Source organism: Nomascus leucogenys, chromosome 9 (genome assembly GCF_006542625.1).
Source record: "Nomascus leucogenys isolate Asia chromosome 9, Asia_NLE_v1, whole genome shotgun sequence".
Classification (NCBI taxonomy): Eukaryota; Metazoa; Chordata; class Mammalia; order Primates; family Hylobatidae; genus Nomascus; species Nomascus leucogenys.
In genome coordinates, this window is record NC_044389.1 from 33650921 (window position 1) to 33669554 (window position 18634).

General features: G+C 47.4%; 1 protein-coding gene across 9 annotated transcripts in view; it reads right to left on the reverse strand.

Moving 5' to 3' along the window:
• The window catches only part of CACNA1E (calcium voltage-gated channel subunit alpha1 E), a 332731-nt gene that overhangs the window by 55609 nt on the left and 258488 nt on the right, over nt 1-18634 (reverse strand). For 8 of the 9 annotated variants that reach the window (XR_004031707.1, XM_030818794.1, XM_030818792.1 and 5 more), the window contains 7 exons: nt 17779-18429; nt 17066-17379; nt 14681-14840; nt 13463-13592; nt 12713-12772; nt 11896-12002; nt 726-737 (listed from right to left, as the gene is read on the reverse strand). Coding sequence is in view for 8 of the 9 variants with exons in the window: in XM_030818794.1 (XP_030674654.1) it covers nt 726-737; nt 11896-12002; nt 12713-12772; nt 13463-13592; nt 14681-14840; nt 17066-17379; nt 17779-18429 (1434 nt within the window). In the remaining variant the exon portion in view is untranslated. The remainder of the gene's footprint in view (nt 1-725; nt 738-11895; nt 12003-12712; nt 12773-13462; nt 13593-14680; nt 14841-17065; nt 17380-17778; nt 18430-18634) is intronic. The other variant, XM_030818791.1, reaches the window with a different exon arrangement.

The window sequence follows — 18634 nt, forward strand, 5'->3', positions numbered from 1 at the left end:
CCCCTGAGATATTTGCATTCAATTCAAATAGTTGTCATTTATAAAACACACAAATGGTGGAAAACAAGACTCCAAATAGTGGAGTCAGGCTCTGTCTCTTTCTTCATGTTGACCCAGATTACTCTTACCCCAACAATCTGAAGAAATGGGGTCCAGAACATCAGGTGGGAACTGCAAGGCTTCCGGCTGCTTTCCCCCCGACCTTCCTGCAATATCTACCCCCCACCCCACCCCCCTGACAGGGAGCTAAAAGTCCATCTATTCTTTCACAGAAAGCGAGGCCAAAAGATATTTAATCGAATTCAAGGAATGCTGACTTTGCCCCGAATGTTTATTTTAAGACTCTCTTAATGATTATAGGCCATGACCTACAAGTCACTTTTATTCAATCCTAGATCTGAATATAAATAATCCAAAAGCATTGCACTGATATGGTCTTTAGCATCCAGAGACTTTGGCATATTTTACAAACTATTTCACTGCATTAGGCTCATCTGTCTACATACCTAAAAGAGGCAACATATGAGCCGAATACATATCCGAACCAATAAGAATGACCATTTCCCAAGAAGGCTTGGTGACTCCTAATTTTGACCCCTTGGATATAAATAAAAACTGACCACTCTTTTCTCAGTGCATGAGCCCCTCCCGTCCCAATCATACTTTCTCGCTCCTCCAACTCATTCCTTGTATCATTTACTTCAAAGATAATCGAACATATTTACCCCAAAGCGTTCCTATGGAGGATCCAATCAGAGAGCAGTAGAAAATCAAAATAAAACAAAACAAAAAATGGGGTTGGGGTAGAGAGAAGAAAGACAGTCAGAACACTTCAGGGAGAAAAGAGAACCTTACAATGATAGGGAATCAGAGCAGCACAGGCCCAGGGGACCCCACCCACAGCCTTGGCACTTAGAGTGTCCACACCTTTGTGAAAGGAAGGGCCAGAACACCATTTGCTCCATGGTCATTGTCCCAGCCTGCAGGGGCGAAGGCCCTTTGCCAGCACAAGTGACAATTCTACGTAGACTTCTGGGTATTGTGCGTTATTTCCATGGAGTCTTGTTTAACTGCAGTTTTCTAAGTGCAGGCATTTACTTTCATTTCCTATGCAGTCTTCAGACAAACTCTGTTTCCAGTGAATTTATAAGAAACCAGGCTGCAGGAACTATGCCCACTCTGGGCCAGAAATTCTCTCACACACTGGCATAGTTATGCTTATAAAGGGTTTCATCTAAAGAGGGACACGCAACCACTCAGAGAGAGACTCACTGATGTCTCTTAGAAGCTCAGAGGAGCAACACCATTAAACCAACTTGAAATAAGGGAGGGAGGCATTTGTCTGTCAAGATCACGATGTCACACCAAAGTTTGCCTTTTGATAAATTAAATGACCACCAGTCCATTGTGAGCATACTGTGCAGCTTGAAGGTGAAAAATCATCCCAGTTCTACTGGTGAGGCATTTAAAATAAGTCAGGGCATAAATATCTTCAAGACAGAAATAATGACAACTTCTAAATTTTTTGAATATTTATTTATTCTGGACCAGACTCTGTGCTAAGCAACTTTAATGCAAATCTTTATTTAAACCTCCTAACTTTAGCACATAGGAATCACTATCCCCATTTCACAGAAGAGATTCAGAGAGGTTGAGTGCCCAACATCAGCTGGAAGAGGCGGGACATGAACCCAAGCATGTATGATGATCAAAGCTCTTACTCTTAACCACTAAGGCTCTGCACCAGCAGGTTTTAGTTCAAGGTTCTGTCAAACAGCACAGTGAATTTCTGAGCTGGAGGAGATCCCTGAAATCCACCCAACTGCAAAGGAAACTGAGGCCCCAGAAGGAAGTGCCTTGCCTAAGATCATTCACTGAGTGAGTTTAGAAACACAGGTGAACCTGCATCTCATGACTCCCTATCCTGGCCTGCTGCTAAGAAGAAGTGCTCATAATTCAGGTTTTGGTTCTTAGTTGGACGTTGTGATGAAGGTTACTTTTTTTCTTTCCTTTCTTATTTTTTTGCCAATGCATGGCAAACCTATGTTCTACTACCGTATGTCACAAGCAAAGACTTCTAATGGTCATTTTACTCAACAAATGATCCCATATTCAAAATTAAATTAATTTTCACTATAAATGCCAAATGAATGATGACTTGGGAATTAGACCCAAGGCCTTATAAACCTTAAATCCTTAATGTGATAACCTCTAAATGTTCAGAGGACAGAAATATCTTCCCCAGCATCTTCTCACATATAAGACAGGGCATATGGTAGGTCAGCCAAACACATCTTTATTCATTCATATACCAAGCATCTGTGGAGTCCTTAATATATGTCAGGCACTGTTCTGCATACTGGATACACAGTTGTGAACAAATGAGGTTGCCAACCTTTTGAAACTTACCTAGTCTAGTAGGGAAGACAGACCTCAAGTAAACAAGCACATAAATAAAAGTATAACTGCAAGCTGCCATAGGAAAAATGAAATCAATTAAAAAATTTACCAAAATAACTACATAGGTTTCCCTTTCCCCAGGCTACATTTGTCTTAAGGAAGAACCAAGGGATAATCTTTCATATCTCTAAGATGTAGGAATAGGGTGGGAGATCAATATATGGGCAGGTGATCTAGGATCACACACCCCAAGCTTCTGCCTTCTGCTTAGCTCAAGTCCTTATCTTGGAGACCTTTCTATCATGCAGCATCTGAAAAGGTTCTCAGAGGTCATGCTCATAGACATGCATCTTCTGCAGGAGGGCCCCATATCTCCTGCTCCTCCCACACACCTGGATAAAGGATATCATTTGCTCTCCTGAATTAATTTCCCCCCAGAATCCTAGTAAAACATCATGGTATAATTCATTGTATTACCACATATATCGCATAATGCATGTTATAATGCAAACTCACCATTGTCCCTTGTTTTGGAAAACAGGGTTCCTTAATGGTACACTCTAATCTTAACAGCTGAATGTGGCTGCCAAACCACTGGGGGGCTATTTGTCACATCCTAACTCCCACAGGTCTGAGCCAGGGATAGCAATCAGACACAGGCCAAAAGTAAAGTAAAAATAAAAAAAAACTAGCCATTGCTCTATGCATCTTTCCTCAGGTCTCTTACTGCAGAGGAGCCATTGAAAAGCTATGAATTGGAATAGCTGCAGAAAAATATGCTTTCATCCTCAGTTTTGTTAACAGGGGCAAGATTTAACTGATTTTAAAATTGCCATTTGAAATGAAGAGTACTGAATAACAAAGCCCCGGAGTCAAGAAAAGCCTCAACAATTTAGTCCCATTAGTTAAAATATAATTTACACATGGACTAGGCCAAAGTACTGCTCCCAAATCCACACATACAAGAGTGATTTAAGCCATTATCAAAGCCAACAAGATCGCAAGGAAGACATTTCACCAAACTAAAAGGATGAGCTCTCCAAGTACCTTAATTGAGGCACATTGTTTTGGAAATAATTCACGTGCATTTTACAAATCATTTAAATGTAATTGTTCGATAACACTTTGCTAGTCTCTGCTATTAAATTATAATCAGATGTTTTTACATTGCCTCATTAATAAAATTTCTATCAGTTTCAAAAATTGACTCTAATGTTAAAATCTAAGGACAATTCTACACACTAGGATGCACTGGTCTCACTTTAATTGGGACTCAATTGGGCCACCCATTTTACCATTTATTTTCTATTTATTTGGTAAGTTCCTGGCTGCTCTCCAGCAAAAAAAGATGACACAGATTTTTCTTGTTTCATCAGTAAAAGACGAGAATTTTCCAGCTCAATTGTCAAGCTGCCCTCCAGATCTTTCATGTGTAATTACTCATCATTCAATGTAATCCTGCTCTTCACTTCCCAGTCCCGTCTTCTCAAAGGACATGCTCTCAAGTTGATTTCTGCCGGGAACTGATTGTCCTCCCATGAGGGCAGAGCAGGGACATCAGGTCCTAAAGAACCCTTCTGTCCTTTAAGTGCCATGGCCTTCTGCCCTCCCCCATGTGCGGGGAATAGCTCAGGGATCTGAAGGAATCTCTTGCCTCAGGGAATGGCCAGGCTTGCAGGAGTGAAAGGTAGATGGAGGGGTCACGCTGTGAGGAGCCTCGAGTGTCTCACTAATGTGTCTGGACTATTGTTTGGTAGGAAATAATAACTATCATTTATTATACAATTACTAAGTGCTTGGCACTATAGCAGACATTAAATACATTTTACCTTATTTAATGCTTATAGGACCAAAATATTATTTTGAATCCCCATTTACAGATGAAGAAGCAGAGGTTCAAAGTTAAGGCAGTTAATAATAGTGCTGGGATTCAGGCATAAATATGCCTGACTCTGAAACCTATGCTCTTATTTGTGATGTTAGAGTGCCTTTCAAATGGGAACCACTGGAGGGTTTTAACCAAAGAAGGAAACAGGACCAGTACTTCCTGATCTCAAATACTAAGCTATCACACTCCCTGTAATCAGTTTAGAGTCTATGAAGGTTCCTAGGAAAAAAAAGTTACAGATGAAACATCAAGATGGACAAGTTCAGGGATGACCTTCTCCATCTACCCATAGGTCTTGTCTGTCACCAGGTAGAGACAGAAGGGTCTGTAGGTTGAGGAGAGATCTATACCAAGCCACTGCTCTTAGCTTACAGGGGTTAATTGCTTGGAGCTAACTAGAACATGATGTGTAGAAGGGCACTTAACATAATGGAGACAACACTGAACTTCAGATCAGAACACCAAGGTTGCTCAAGAACTGGCTTTGCTACTTACTAGTCAAATGAGTCAGACTAGTCAAACCTCAGGCAATCCACTTCTCAACTGTAAAACAGGACTGTTCAGTGATAAATAAAATAAAGAGTGTGAAAGCACTTTAAAAATTCTAAAGACCCATGGGGAAGTTTCCCCTTTTGCACTGGCAGTGCCTGTCTCTCTAGGATCTGCAGATAAGGATATGTTCATCTGCTTCTGTGAAAATTTTAAATTTACCACTTTGACCTTGTCACTGCTTAGCGGCTGCCATTTGGGGTTTATTTTTCCTCGTGGTCCATGCTTCAGCATTTCTTGGGGTCACCCTCAAACCCTCAATCCATTGTTACTCTGCCATCTTTCTTTGTCATGTGACCAGAGCACTAGCTCTATGCTAAGTGGTGCATAATCCTTTCCCTCTTGCACATGGACCTCAATGAGCTCCTCATACACACTCCTGAGAGCCTTTTGCAAGCTTCCTACTTTGCTATACACAGCACCATACTCCAACTGGCAGGTGTTTTTGTCCAAACACTGAGAAGCAGCAGAAGAGCATCTACCTGTCTCCTAGCAGTTTTATTATTCAATCTGGTGAACACTGGACTTAGTTGTCTCTTTTGTCTTATTCTAAACATACCCAAAGACACCTCATCTGCTGATCTTTCTAAGAAGGCCTTGGAGCCGGCGGAAGTCCACCCAATACACTTGTCCCACTGAAGACTGATTTGAAATGCTAGGCTGTGCCCCTGTGCATGTGGATTAGGAAGGTGGCTGGCATGATCTGTGTTGATGGTCCCCAAGTCCCATTATGAAGTCTTCCGACTCAAGTTATTCTAAAATCTACTTTTAAATCTGGAGGGCACTATGAGGAGTTTCCACTAATCCAGCAGTACTGGGCTCTTCCCATGGTTGTGAAGGCTCACAGGGTGCATTTTATATCTGGGTCTGGTTGGTTGTTGGTTACCGTGTGGATGGGGCAGTGTTCCCTGGTCGGATCATTACATTTTGCTTGGGTCTGTGGCCATGGGCTGAGATCCCATTTACAACCAACCATCTCCCAATTTCATGCTGTTGATTAAAAAAAAAAAAAAATTCTTGGGTGTTCACACCCATTGCCTCCATAAGATAAAGGTCTCAAAGTGAATATTCTACAGGCAGTTCCTCGGCAGTACCAACGTCACATGTGGCAGACAACACATTTTCCAGCGTTCACTAAAAAATATGCATGCTGAGACTTAATGCCAAGAGTAGGTAGACTGAGGACTTATCTCCTTTTAGACACTCACTCCCTCCATGTGGCTGCCACTTTGTCCCTCCTTACTCTCTCCCAAACTCCATTTTCAAGGCAGCTATGATATAGTAGTAGGCACCTCAAAAGTCCATGGGCATTGATCATCTTTAGTGTCCTTGTCTGGGCACAAAAATCAGATGTAGTCATTCTTGAGGTGACTTTTAAACTGCAGTCTCAGGGAACAACATCCTCCTATCTGCTTACAGTTGGAAATTTCCAATTCCTTTTCAGCTGGCCTCCTAAATCCACAGTTAATGGGCTACTTGACGGCTAAATTTAATTTTAATCCTTCGTTCTCTTCCACAGAACAGGGGAACTGGATGGCCTGTCTGGCTCAGTGGTAAATGGGTCTTCTTTGCGTGAAGCAGGACTTCGTCCACTTTTCTTGCCTCCAAGATTAATGTGCAGTCACTGCTTCCTTTGGGAGACTCCCCTTTCAGTTTGAAAAGCGGGAAGTTCTGTCAAGAAAGAAGTCCCATAGGCAACGCTGGAGGTTTGAGGGGACTGCCTCAGACACAGGCAGGTAGTGAAGAATAGGAGAAAGAAACAGCCAGGTTTAGGGTGAAATGTTTGTCTGCTGGTTTCTATGCTGTGCTGAGCGTGAGTGCGTACGAGCATTTTGGTGCTGAACAGCCACCTCTTTCTTACATGTGCACATTCTCACCTTCTAAAACACAAAATCCCACAAGCAAATCCAGAACCAGAGGACCATATTCTCAAACTCCCAGCCTTAAACAATACTCCCATCTCAGCCTCCCGACTCGTTGGGGTTACAGGCGTGAGCCACCACGCCCAGCTCCCAGAGGAACATATTATGTGGCTCCTTAGCATCCTTCCAAATCTAAAATTGTCCATGTCCTGTGTATATAACTCTGCTGCTACAGCTAATGCTGAATGCATTCAATGGACCTTATCCATCTCAGTGACTAGGGCAGAGTGTCAAGTGTCAGGAAAGTGACATACTTCAATGAAAAGAATGTAATAAAAGCTAATGTGGGAACTCCAGTTCCTTCTGGCATCAAGAGGCAGATTGACTCATGTTTTTTGTTTCTGGCTAAGGACTGAATAACGAAAGGCCAAGTGTGGCTGTGAGCCAAATCTCCTGAGTGCCAGGGACCTCACCCCATGCCCTGCTACAACAGCAAATGGCAATGGGAAGCTTTGGCGTCAGCCGCCGGAGAGCCTGTGTAACTGACTGATGCACAGGCCATGGTAAATTCCGAGGTGCTGGAGGAGATGGGAGCAGAATTGCTAGTTATTTTTCTATTAAACCATCTGTGCTGACGAGCAATTATAAGCTGTGAGATGACTACCTAGAATCCAATCCAGGAGAGCTCACCTGCTCATGTGAATCGAGCTAGTCAAATAACGTGTTGTAGAGCAGTGGAAATGGAGAGGGTGAGGGTCCTGGGTTGGAGTGCAGGTGTCACACACAGAAAGACACACATGCACAGGTGTTCTGGTCCTCTCCTACATTTCTCCAGAGATGCTGTCCCTGCCCACCTGTTTGCCCAAGTCACTTCACTAAACATGAAACACATGAAACATGAGGGTTCTGTGAGGTTCACGAATGTAATCTGTGTAGTGGTTGCGTGACCTCCCTACAAGGCAGCTGACTTTGGTTGGGGAACAGCATCCCCCAAAGCAGGGGAATGTGCCTCATGTGCAGATCCCCAGAAATGCCAAGGCTGTAACCATCTTTGCCTTCCCTGCCGGAGGCTGGGAAGCAGCAGCGATGGCAACAGGGTGTGTGGAAACTAGACAAAGCGGTTTCTGGTCCTTTCACATAAAATCACACAAAAGAATCCCTCTTCTTTGGAAAGAAAAAGATAAAAGTGGAAGGTTTCATAGATCCAGCCACTCACCAGACTTTTCTTGAAACCTCAAAGTACAGAAGACACAGCTCTGGACATTTATAGTCAGCAAACACTCTGTCTCCATGTGGCCCAGAAAGTGGGTGTTGTGAGGGCAGCGGAATAATGAAGCCCTGAACCCAACCTTTGCCAAAACTCTGCCCACCTCCCTGCAGGGACGCTGGGCTTAAGGAAGGAGACCTGAGTGTTCTTATAAATGCCTTATAATGTAAAAGTGAATGTGGAAAGAACAGAAAAGTTGCAATGTGGGTATCTTTCCATTTATTTTTTTATCCACTGCTCTGCCCACACTTAAAATAAATCCAAGAAGAAAAATAAATAAATGAAAAAATCCCCTTCCTTTCCTCCTCAAAAGTCAATAAAGTTCCCCAATGGAATTTTCCAGGTTTACATTATAAACGTTCCCTTAACTTGATGTATGCAGCTGTGGAGAACAGTCTTCTCTTCAGCCACTGCATAAACATATATGCTTGTAGAAAACATACATGGTGGCAGGCACACACCTCGGCAGGAGGGCTCAGGGGACACCGCAGCTTTCTTTGAGAATTCAGCTAGAGGTCATTCCCCTCACTTGGTGAGGGGCTTTGCTCCTGGGAGTTGGGCCAGGGTCTGAGAAGGCTCTGGCTGGGTGGTGGAAGGAATGCCATGTCAGCCCTGGTTTCTGAGGAGCCGAAAGATGCTACCATGGCAATCACCAAGAGTAGCTCAAGTCTATTAAGCAATAGGCTTCACAGAAGCCTCCTCAGTAAGTCACGGTTCAATTTCAGGAAGGACAGAAAGAGACTGGGACAGGAATAGGCTATTTGAATGGTGGACATTATGGGGCAAATATATGGGATATGATAATGAAAGTTGTAAACACAAGGAGAGAGATACTTGACAAGCCTGCAGACAACCCCACGTTTGGCTTTCTGCTGGCTTGAGCCCCTGACCATGAGGAATATAGGCTCAGTGACTTCTTTCACTCTCTGCCCCAGGCCAGGCCCTCTCTCTGCTGGCAGGTGGGACTCTGGCTAACTCCATCAAAGTCATAGGAGAGCTGAATTCTCTGGTACCATTAATGAGGAAAGGAACAGGGCAGAGTTAGAAAGCATGGGTGCATGAGTGACAGAAAGCATTACCTGGACCTCGCTCGGCAAATGTGATGAAGGCCAAAGGAGGGGGAGTGGGAGCCTGCTCCACGAGCGGAGAAAGGGGAGAGGGAATGGGCATGGCAAGCTTGGGAAGTTGAAGGCAAAAGAGAAAATGGATGGAGAAGTGTGAGCAAGTATCATCTATGTTTCAGAGAAAACGAAGACAGAGTTCAAGAAGTGATATGACTAAAAGCAAGTGATGGATCATAACTCTCAATCCATCACATAAGTGTGGACCCCAGAACGAGGGGGTTCCTGGGGGCCCCTGCACTGTACCTGGTCTGAGGAGCAACAGAGAGGCTTCAGCTCCGGGGCTGTTAAGGCTTCCCCTGCCACCAGCACCAAAGCCACCACCATGTTTCAAAGGGCACAAAGAAAGAACAAGACAGATGACAGCTCTACCACACATCATCACTGCTCTGGGTCTCAGGAGAGATGTCTGGACTGTGGACAATGGGCAGGCATGCAGGAGCTTCCTCTAAAACACACCTCCTCCCACACTGGCACCAACACGCCAGCCTGGTTACCAGGCACACAGGCACAGGCGAGGGGGGTGTGTACGTATAAAACAACTAGGTCTTGGGCCAGCCTGCACACATGTATCTGTATACATTGTGCATCAATACGTACTTGCTCCTATATTTGGATTTCATGATGTGATAAGAGAATGGAAGGATGAGGAGGGGAATTAACATGTATTGATTGTTCACACTACATCAGGCCCCGTCCTAAGCACTTTACACACATTATTTTATCTGCATTTCAGTGATGAGAACTGAGGTTAGGAGGGTTAATATTTTGTTGTGTGGCTCAAGGACACAAAGCTGGAAAGTAGAGGGGCTGGGATTCAAACAAGGGCCCGTCTGGTTCCACAGCCCAACCTTTCCTGCCACTCTGTCCTGTTATGCCAGTGGGCTCTGTTCTTCCTAAAGATGGGGTGGGTTCTTTCCTATATGCTTCTATCTCCTTGTCCTTTATACTTCAAAGAGAGACACATGATTTTTAGAGATCAAAATAAGAAGAACGATACAGTGAATAATCTATGCAAATGAATTAGTAAAATGAAAAGGGAACTTGACCTTTTAAAAACCTAAGGATAATATTTATCTCTAACAAAAAAGGTGGGTCTCCTTAGGGCAAAGGCAGACTTTAATCCATCTTTCCAAGAAGATGGAAGAGGAGCTGGAAGTCCCTCTGATGGAGCCAGAGCTGCCTTTCCTTTCATTGCACCATGAGAATCCAGACAGGGCCCAGATGCTTGAGAAAATACCCCATGCTTCTGTAAAATTTCCTCAAGAACAGTCCAGCCACGTGTGACAGAAAGCTTTCAATGCACACAATGGAATTAACATGTGCACAAGGGGACAAGGGACACTGGAGTTACCTTGATCACCAGCCCATTTTAGGGTCACAAACTATGCTGAATGTGGTTTGCTTTTGAAGGGTCTCTCATGGCTGAGGGAGCAGTGGACACAGTCCACTTCCAGGGTCTGGGAGATCTTACACTCCTAGCACAGCTGAGAGTGTACCTTGTACCTCTCCTTAAGACAGAGAGCCCTCCACTATCCCCACCCCCACCAGGCCACTTGAGAAACATCTCGTAATTTTTATCCCACCTATTTTTCTGCCAGAAACGATAAGAGACAGAAGCTGACAGTGCTTGAAGAGAAGCTTGGGGAGAAGCACTGTCAGCTTCCCTGTCTTTCTAAACATTTAGAAGGGCAAACCCTTCCAAGGGTGATCTCTTTCTAAACACTTGGAAGGGCAAACCCTTGGAGGGAAAACCACTCAGAAGGGTAAACGTATGAAGATACTGTGTTCCTTCTGCAGCTGCCATCAATGACAGCAGCTCCTGAAAGCTCTCCTGCCTCACTACACAGTGTAGCTAGCCTTGCTTAGACTAAAGATGAGGCTTCCACTTGTACTCAGAGAGACTTGAGGGATGGCTCTGAGAATTCTGTTGTGCTTCCTGGAAGAGGCTGAAGCTGCTCAGGGTGAACAAGGTACAGACAGAGCCCCAAGGCTGTCATTCATCCTACTGGGGCACTCTACACACTGGGTTAGGAAAAAGGCCCTGAATGCATCCCATTTCCTAGTTAAACCCAGGAGGGCTAGAAGAGCCCTTTCCTTGGCTAGATTCCACAGGAAATGTCAGAATGTGATTGAAAACTGGCTAGAGCTGGATCCATGTGCAGGGAAAAAAAAATCCCACAAATATAATGAACACGATTTAGTTGGCTGAATGGTTTAAGACTGTTTTCCTAGGTATGTTATCAAGGAAAGTTTGGAAAGCCTTTCCTTTTGGAGATTAAACATATTATTAGGTTTGTGCAAAAGCATGGTTCTTGCATCCCCGGAAGAGCTCTCGTTTATACCTGCTATGAACAGAAAACCTCACCATGCCTAGGATTCTGTGATCCTCAACTTTGCTCTACCCTCTGCATCTTTCTTTCAAACTGCTTCTTTGATTGACACACTCAAGAAAGAAAGGGCCCATAAGCTGTTCCTGGGTCCATTGCTGAATGCATGGAAGCACTGTCCACACTGTGAGTGCCTGCCCATGCTTACTCGTCTCCAGGAAAGGAATTCCCAGGGCCTCTGACTTCTTCCTCCTGACACTCCCTACTCCTGCTTCCCCCATTCTGCCACTCAGGTCACGTGAGCTGGAGCTGCAAGGCGCTCAGGAGCACTGCTGGGGGCGACTGGGGAGCAGATTTCCGGGGGGGGCCATTTTTTGGCATCACCCTGCATGTTGCATTTCTGGAAAGGGCTTCAAATCAACTGGAGTCTCCAGGAAGAGGGGAAGGAAGGGAAGCAAATAAGAAAAGAGTCACTTACGCCAGAGCAAAGGCCACCAATGCGCCAACGACCACCACAAAGTCCAGGATGTTCCACAGGTCTCGGAAGTAGGACCCATCCTGCAGGATCAAGCCTTGGTCTATCATCTGCAGAAGGATATGAACAGCCACAGTGAGCCAAGAAAGTGTGGGCAACACTTGACCTGAGCTCTGTTCATCATGGCAGTACCCCCACTGCCACTATCTCCACAACCAACCCTATGCTAGGACCTGGAGAACGAGAGGTTAGGTCCAGCAGGCTTTCTCCACATAACTGAGTCCTGAGGCCCCCATCTCATAGTCACCTAGGGTTCACTAGACTCCTTGGTTGTCACAGAACCCTGCCACACTCCTCCTCTCATTTATGGCTCAGAGCACTAGGCATTGCCACATATGCACAGATGGGTAAAATCCTGGATGGATGAGGCTGGGATCAAGACAGACTATGGAGTGTTGTGGTGGCTGGGACTAGATGAAGCCCAGGAAGACTCATCTCTACCTAGCCCTTTGCCTTGGCACACACCCAGGCTCAGCCAAGACAAGCAATGGGGAGGGGAGTGCAGCCCCCAAGCCCATCTGTTGCCTGCCTCCTACTTGGGCCATGTCCACAGGCCTGCACCAGCACAAACATATCCATGCAGCCGTGTCTTGCTGAGACAGATTTCTTCAGGGTTCTGAGGCCAGAAAGGGGTGGCAGAAGCTCTACTGAGGGCTGCCATTGGCTGGTAGGTGGTAACACTGAGGAAGGGCTCTACCTAAGGAGCAGACAGGTGATCCATGTAAACCCAAGAGCCCAGGTTTTCTCTAGAAGTTTTTACCTTTATAACCATCTCAAAGGTGAACACGCCAGTGAACACATAGTCAAAATACCTCAGGACCTGAAAGACACATATGGCGGAAGGAAATGACCATGTGTGGCCAACAGGCTACTACATGAGCTCCCACCTGCCAGGACACATGCACTCGTGCACGCCCACCCTGGCCCTCACCCACTGCACCCTCAGAACAAAGGCTTAGAATTAGAGCCACTAGCTGGACTGAGAGAGAAATGCCAGAAGAAGGGGCATGGGCCCTGCTGGAGCCATGTGACCCAGTGGCCACTCCTAGGCTGCTCCCTCTCGTTGGCCAGAACTTAGCTTTTTGGGTCTGAATTGCCCACATACCTGTCCCTTAGTTCAGGCTCGGGACCTGAAATCCTTGTCAGCTCCTGTCCTCCTCATGCCCCTCATGTCTCCTGACATATACCCATGGGACCCCAGGAGAGGCCTTGGCCCCCTGTGGTGGAGCTGCAGCTGCCAGCTTCACACACACCATCCATGACCCTATATTAGACCCACATCCAAACCCATGGGTGGCTGCGGAGCCCTGCAGAGCCTTGTAGTGTGTTGGGCTGAGAAGGGGCTTATCTGGGAATGGTTCATACTTCGCCCTGAGGAACAGGAGTGGGCAATTTCCAACCCTTGCTCATTCCCCAGGAACCTTGCTACCATCCCGGTTCACCTCCAGTACTGGGATGGGGTGAGCACCAGAGCACTATGGAGACTGGCACGTGGCCCCTGTGTACCCACTTTGTTGCGCTCCGAGTTGGTCAGGACAGGGTCCTCTGCTGCCAGGGCGATGCTGCTGGCTGCGATCACCAGGAGGATGCACATCTCAAAGTAGCGCAGGTTCACGATGTAGTGGCAGGCCCTCCGGATCCTGCGGATAGTGGGCACGGCTGAGCTGGCCCACTCCCCACCATGCCCATGCCCTTACTCCTCACTCCCACATACACATATCGGCCCTTTCCAGACAGCCAGGCCCTTGCCAAAGGAAGCCGCCAGGGAGAGCAATTTAATTTCTCAGCCACCACCCTTGATTTAAAGCCCCAGTGGAGGAAAGTAATCAGATTGGTTAGAGGCTGCAACACGCAAGCCAAGATACATTATCCGCAGACATGTCTGAGCCATGGGGAGCAGCCAGCATCAGCCTACCAACTCAGGGCAGCTGCATAGCACCCTCTGCTGTATCTCGATGTCTACTCTCCCACTGTAAGGAAACTGGGACATCCCAAGGAAATTACAAAGAACCAAGAAACATAAAAAGAGATCTTGATTCTAAAATTCCTGACGAAAGCAGTAATGAGTTTTCATGAGCCCCAGGTTATTCTGGTCAAAGTAACTGTATTCTATATTCTGCATTCCAGCCATGGATGGCTCACATGCCTTAACCCAGGTTGCTCCCTTCCCAGAGCCCTGCTGGAATACTCTTCCCAAATTCCATCTTTCCTGAATCTAACCTTCCAGACTCCACTCTGTCACCCCCACTTCATGTCCTTACCTCTGCTCTGAGTAGCATGCTCAGAGCAGACCATTTCAAAACTCCACATGTAGAGCAGTGTGACCAAAACTCTCAACTCCAACAGGTGATCTGGTCATTCTAGGCTCCACATTCTTGGCTCTATCCACTTCTGGAATATTTGGTGGCACAACCTCAAGTAGATTTCCTTCCTCCCTCCAAGCTACCTACTGACCACAGACTGGTAAAGAGCTCCTTTCCAATGACATTTCTCATGCTCTCCTGTCCGATGTTACTCTTTCAGCTATGGGCAAGTTCAGAGGCTGACTAACTTACCAATCCACCTCACTTAGGGGGCACCCCAGATGCTCAATGTCTGGCCATGCTCCACCAGGAAGGCTTAAGAAGATGGCTGGGCCCCCATCCTTCCTCTCCCCTTCACCCTGCCCTGCCTCACACCTGGCCGTTTACCCTGGCACTAAAGAGGGAGCAACTCGAGGGTGGCTTACGGGTTGGTGGTGCTGAAGATGAACATTGAGCTGTGGGGCACCATGGCTTTGCCTGTCTCACGCTTCTCCTTCTTCTGCTTCTTCTTCTCCACCTCCTCCTCATCCTCTCTGATCTCTGCCTCCTTCAAGGGACTGGCTTCTCCATCCGTCTTGTTGCTAACTGCAAGAGGAACACGTTGAAATCTTCAGAAACCATGCGGCATGTGAAAATGGCACCATTTGTGTTTAGTTGGGGATGAAAGGAGAGGAGGAGAAAGGGCTCCAGGGATGTCCCTAACAAGGTGCCCTGCAGGCACTGGGGGTATTTACTACCTGACATTGAGTTAAACTCCTCTTCTCTTCTTATTTTTACCCTCCCCAAATGTTATGAGAAATAACCTTCTATGTCATATAAATGACTATGATCATGTTTCCCCTTTTGAGGTTGAACTTTTACAGTCTGATAAACAACATGGTGTTTCTGTTATAAAATTCACAAGGTTTAGATTTTATATCTAAACTCTGGATTCTTTGTACATACTCACTGAATTTTCCCATCAGTATACCCTCAGTGGCACGTATTATTACTCCCATGATACAGATGGGAAAACTAAAGTTCTGGCAATTTAAGTACTTTTCCTAAGGTCATACAGCTAGTTTGGGTTCCCAATTCAAAATCCTATAGCCTTTCAGTGAATCACCCTGCAAAGGAAGATTTCAAGAAATCATGACTCTGTTTGCAGCAGGCTTTCTGGCTGTGCTTTTTTCGGCCATGATTAATGTAGAAATGAGAATGCAATATTCATGTGAGTATAGGTCCATGACTGCATCCCAGGATTGGGAGGACAAAGGAGCCAGAGGTCGAGGGGAGCTCTCAGCTGCTGCTCTGTTTCCATACTTAAGACATGGTGTAGGTTAAACTGGCAGGAGCCTGAAGCTGTCACAGTAGGGAAAGGGCCCCAGTCACCCTTGCCCACTGCTCCCTGCTCATTGAATGACTCCACCCTGGAACCATGTGTCAGCAGTGGACCTCGGTGGTCCTGGCCCATGCCCAGGCCTCCTAAAGAGTAAGTCATAAGAAGTATCCAAAAGCCTTCCTATCACATGCTTTTACCTATGACCAAGACCAAAGACTAGCTCTGGAATTACAACAGAGGGAGAGTAAAGCTTTCTTTATGTTCTTTCTCATAAAAGAAGGCCCCAAACACTTCTTATGTATTAAAGCAAACAAACACCAAAAGAGCTGTGGGTCTGGGATCCTGAGACATGCCTAAGTCAACTGAAGCAGGCACTGGACATGGGAGAATGCACTTCTGAAGCAGTAGTGGCACGTTGACTATAGAGAACATGTGGAAATGGAGAGGGAGCCGTGGAAGAAAGAAAAACAGGGAGGGGAAAGATTGTCATGTGAAAGAGTAAATACAGAAAAAGTAGAGGAAAACAGCAAGGCTGGAACCCCGTGGTCACAATTCAGTGATCACGGGGCAGCAGGTGGGATTAATGCAGGGAGAGCATGAGGCCAGAGCAGGGATGGGGTATGGGGTCAGAGCAAGGATAGGGTGTGGAATTCATAATGCAGGGATGAGGTGTGGGGTCAGGGCAGGGATGGGGTATGGGTCCAGAGCAAGGATAGGGTGTGGAATTCATAATGCAGGGATGAGGTGTGGGGTCAGGGCAGGGATGGGGTATGGGGTCAGGGCAAGGATAAGGGGTAGGATGAATACGGGCATGGGATGTAGGGTCAGGGCAGGGGTGGGGAAGTGCTTTTTTTTTTTTTTTCTGCTGTGTTTCCCTTTAGGACATCATTGATTAACATTTGTTGCCTAAGGGAACTGTGATGGGGAGAACTTGTGGCTAAAAGCTCCTAGGAGAAAAAGAGTTGATAAAAGCAATAGAATCATATAAAATATTAGTACAGGGAAAGGCCTCAGAGATCATCTAGTACAATGCTCTCACTTTACAGATGACAAACTGAGGTCTCAAGAGATGCAGAGGTTTTTCCAAGATCACTCAGTGAGCACAGCCATGGTCCACTCCATCAAAGGCTCCCTAACTTGCTGGGGCAGCAGAGCACCTGGGAGACCCCAGACAACACCATCAAATATTCATACACCGAAGCAAACAGCTGAATATCTAACTGGGCACAAAGTCACGAGTGATCACTCTGAAGACTTGAGGGTGGTCACAGGAACAAGCTTGGGGAAATTTTATGGGAAAAATTTTAGATGAAGAGAACGCTAGCTTATTTTTGTTCTGCACACTGGGAGAAAACTGCCACTCATTTTTACTTCTTGAAGGATGATTTACTCCTCCTGGTGGTGCTTTCCATGTGGCTTTATTGGAATGGCCCCAGCCCCAGATGGGATAGGAGGTGGGGATGGAGGGGAACAGGGACTGTGCTCTCACTGTGCACCACGGTTGAGTCCACCAAGGGGTCCACGTCGGGGATGGCGACGGTGACACTGGTGCTCTTGGTGGTGGCCTTGTCCGTGTTGGCCGTGATGCAGGAGAGGTCGGGCTCGCTCTGGCTGATGACTCGGCCCATGTCTAGCTGCACATTCCCCAGCAGGGCCTGCTCGCTGCTGCCTTCTGGCTCCTGCTCTGTCGGCACCGCATGCTTCCCCACTTCCAGCTCAGGATGGGGCAGGACTAGGGGGATGTCAGCCTCATCAAGGCCTCCTGCCAGCCCGGAGCCTCGGGACACCATCAGACTGTTGGTCCTGTGAAGAGAGAGGAAGAGAGAGCTGGTGCTCAGACGCTGTCCTCAAATGGTGGGTGTGCCTGGCACGAGGGGACGGCGGGGAAGCTCAGGCAGCCTGGAAGGTACAAGGCCACCACCGCCTTCCACCCCACCCAGACAGGCGGAGAGGTGCTAAGACCCACACACCATGACCACTGCCTTATTCCCGTCCTTCTATCCATGACCTACTTCTAACAGGCCCTCATTTTCGGGGGAACAGAGCCCACTGCCTGTTATGTTTATTCATACCTCACAAAGTGTGTGTCAGCATCATTTCCATTTTATAATAGGGGAAACTGGAGCTCAGAAAGGCTTATATTGAGGAACAACTAACAGCAGCCTGTGTGCCATCCATCTGGGAGCCCTGTGACTCACTCACCTCCTTAAATCCTGGGCTCTCTCTTCTTGGATCGTTGGCTCCTTGGCACCATGGTTGCCCCTGAGCTCATGGTCCTTCTCCCCTTCACTGGGCATGGCTTCATCCAGACTGCGTTCCTGGCTGGCAGACCTGCTCCGGGAGGCCGAGGAGGACTCCTTGCCTTCTGTCCTGACGCGGCGATGCCGGCTGCGCCGCTGGCTCTGCCTGTGCCTGGCCCGGTCCTCAAAGGTCACCACAGCCTCTCCTCCCCCTGCCTCCTGCTGAGTTGGGTCACAGTTTCCATGACAGGGCCTAGCCAGCCACGGTGGCTCCCGCTGGCCCAGGGACAAGGGGGTCCTCTGGTTGTCCAGAGCACTGGATCGGTCCCCTCCATCCCCCTTGAGGGACCCCCCACGGCTGATGCGCTCCTCCTCGAAATTCTCCAGGGCCAGGCCCAGGGCCAGGCCCTCGATGGCCCTGGGTCTCCGATAAAGGCTGGGGTGGGCATTGAGCGGGTTGAGGGCGCTGAGCGGGTTGAGGGGGTTGAGTGGGTTCATGGGCGGCGCCTCCTCTCTGTTGAGGGCCTCCTGGCTGGACATCTGCATGTGCTTCCTCAGCTGGCTGGTACGCTGCTCCCACACGGACATGTGGTGCCGGCGCCTCCGCTCCCTCCTGCCAAGGGGAAAGGGCAGGGCCGCGGTCAGAGCCCGGAAGCTGCAGGCAGGGAGGGTGGCCACAGGGGCCATGTGAGAGGGCAGAACACATGGTGGGGGCAAATGGGAGCGCCCAGGACCTGCAGACAGGAAGCACAGAAAGATGCGAGGAACAGGCGGGCCACACGTGAGGAGCTCATCGGGCAGGTGCCTCCCAGCCCGGG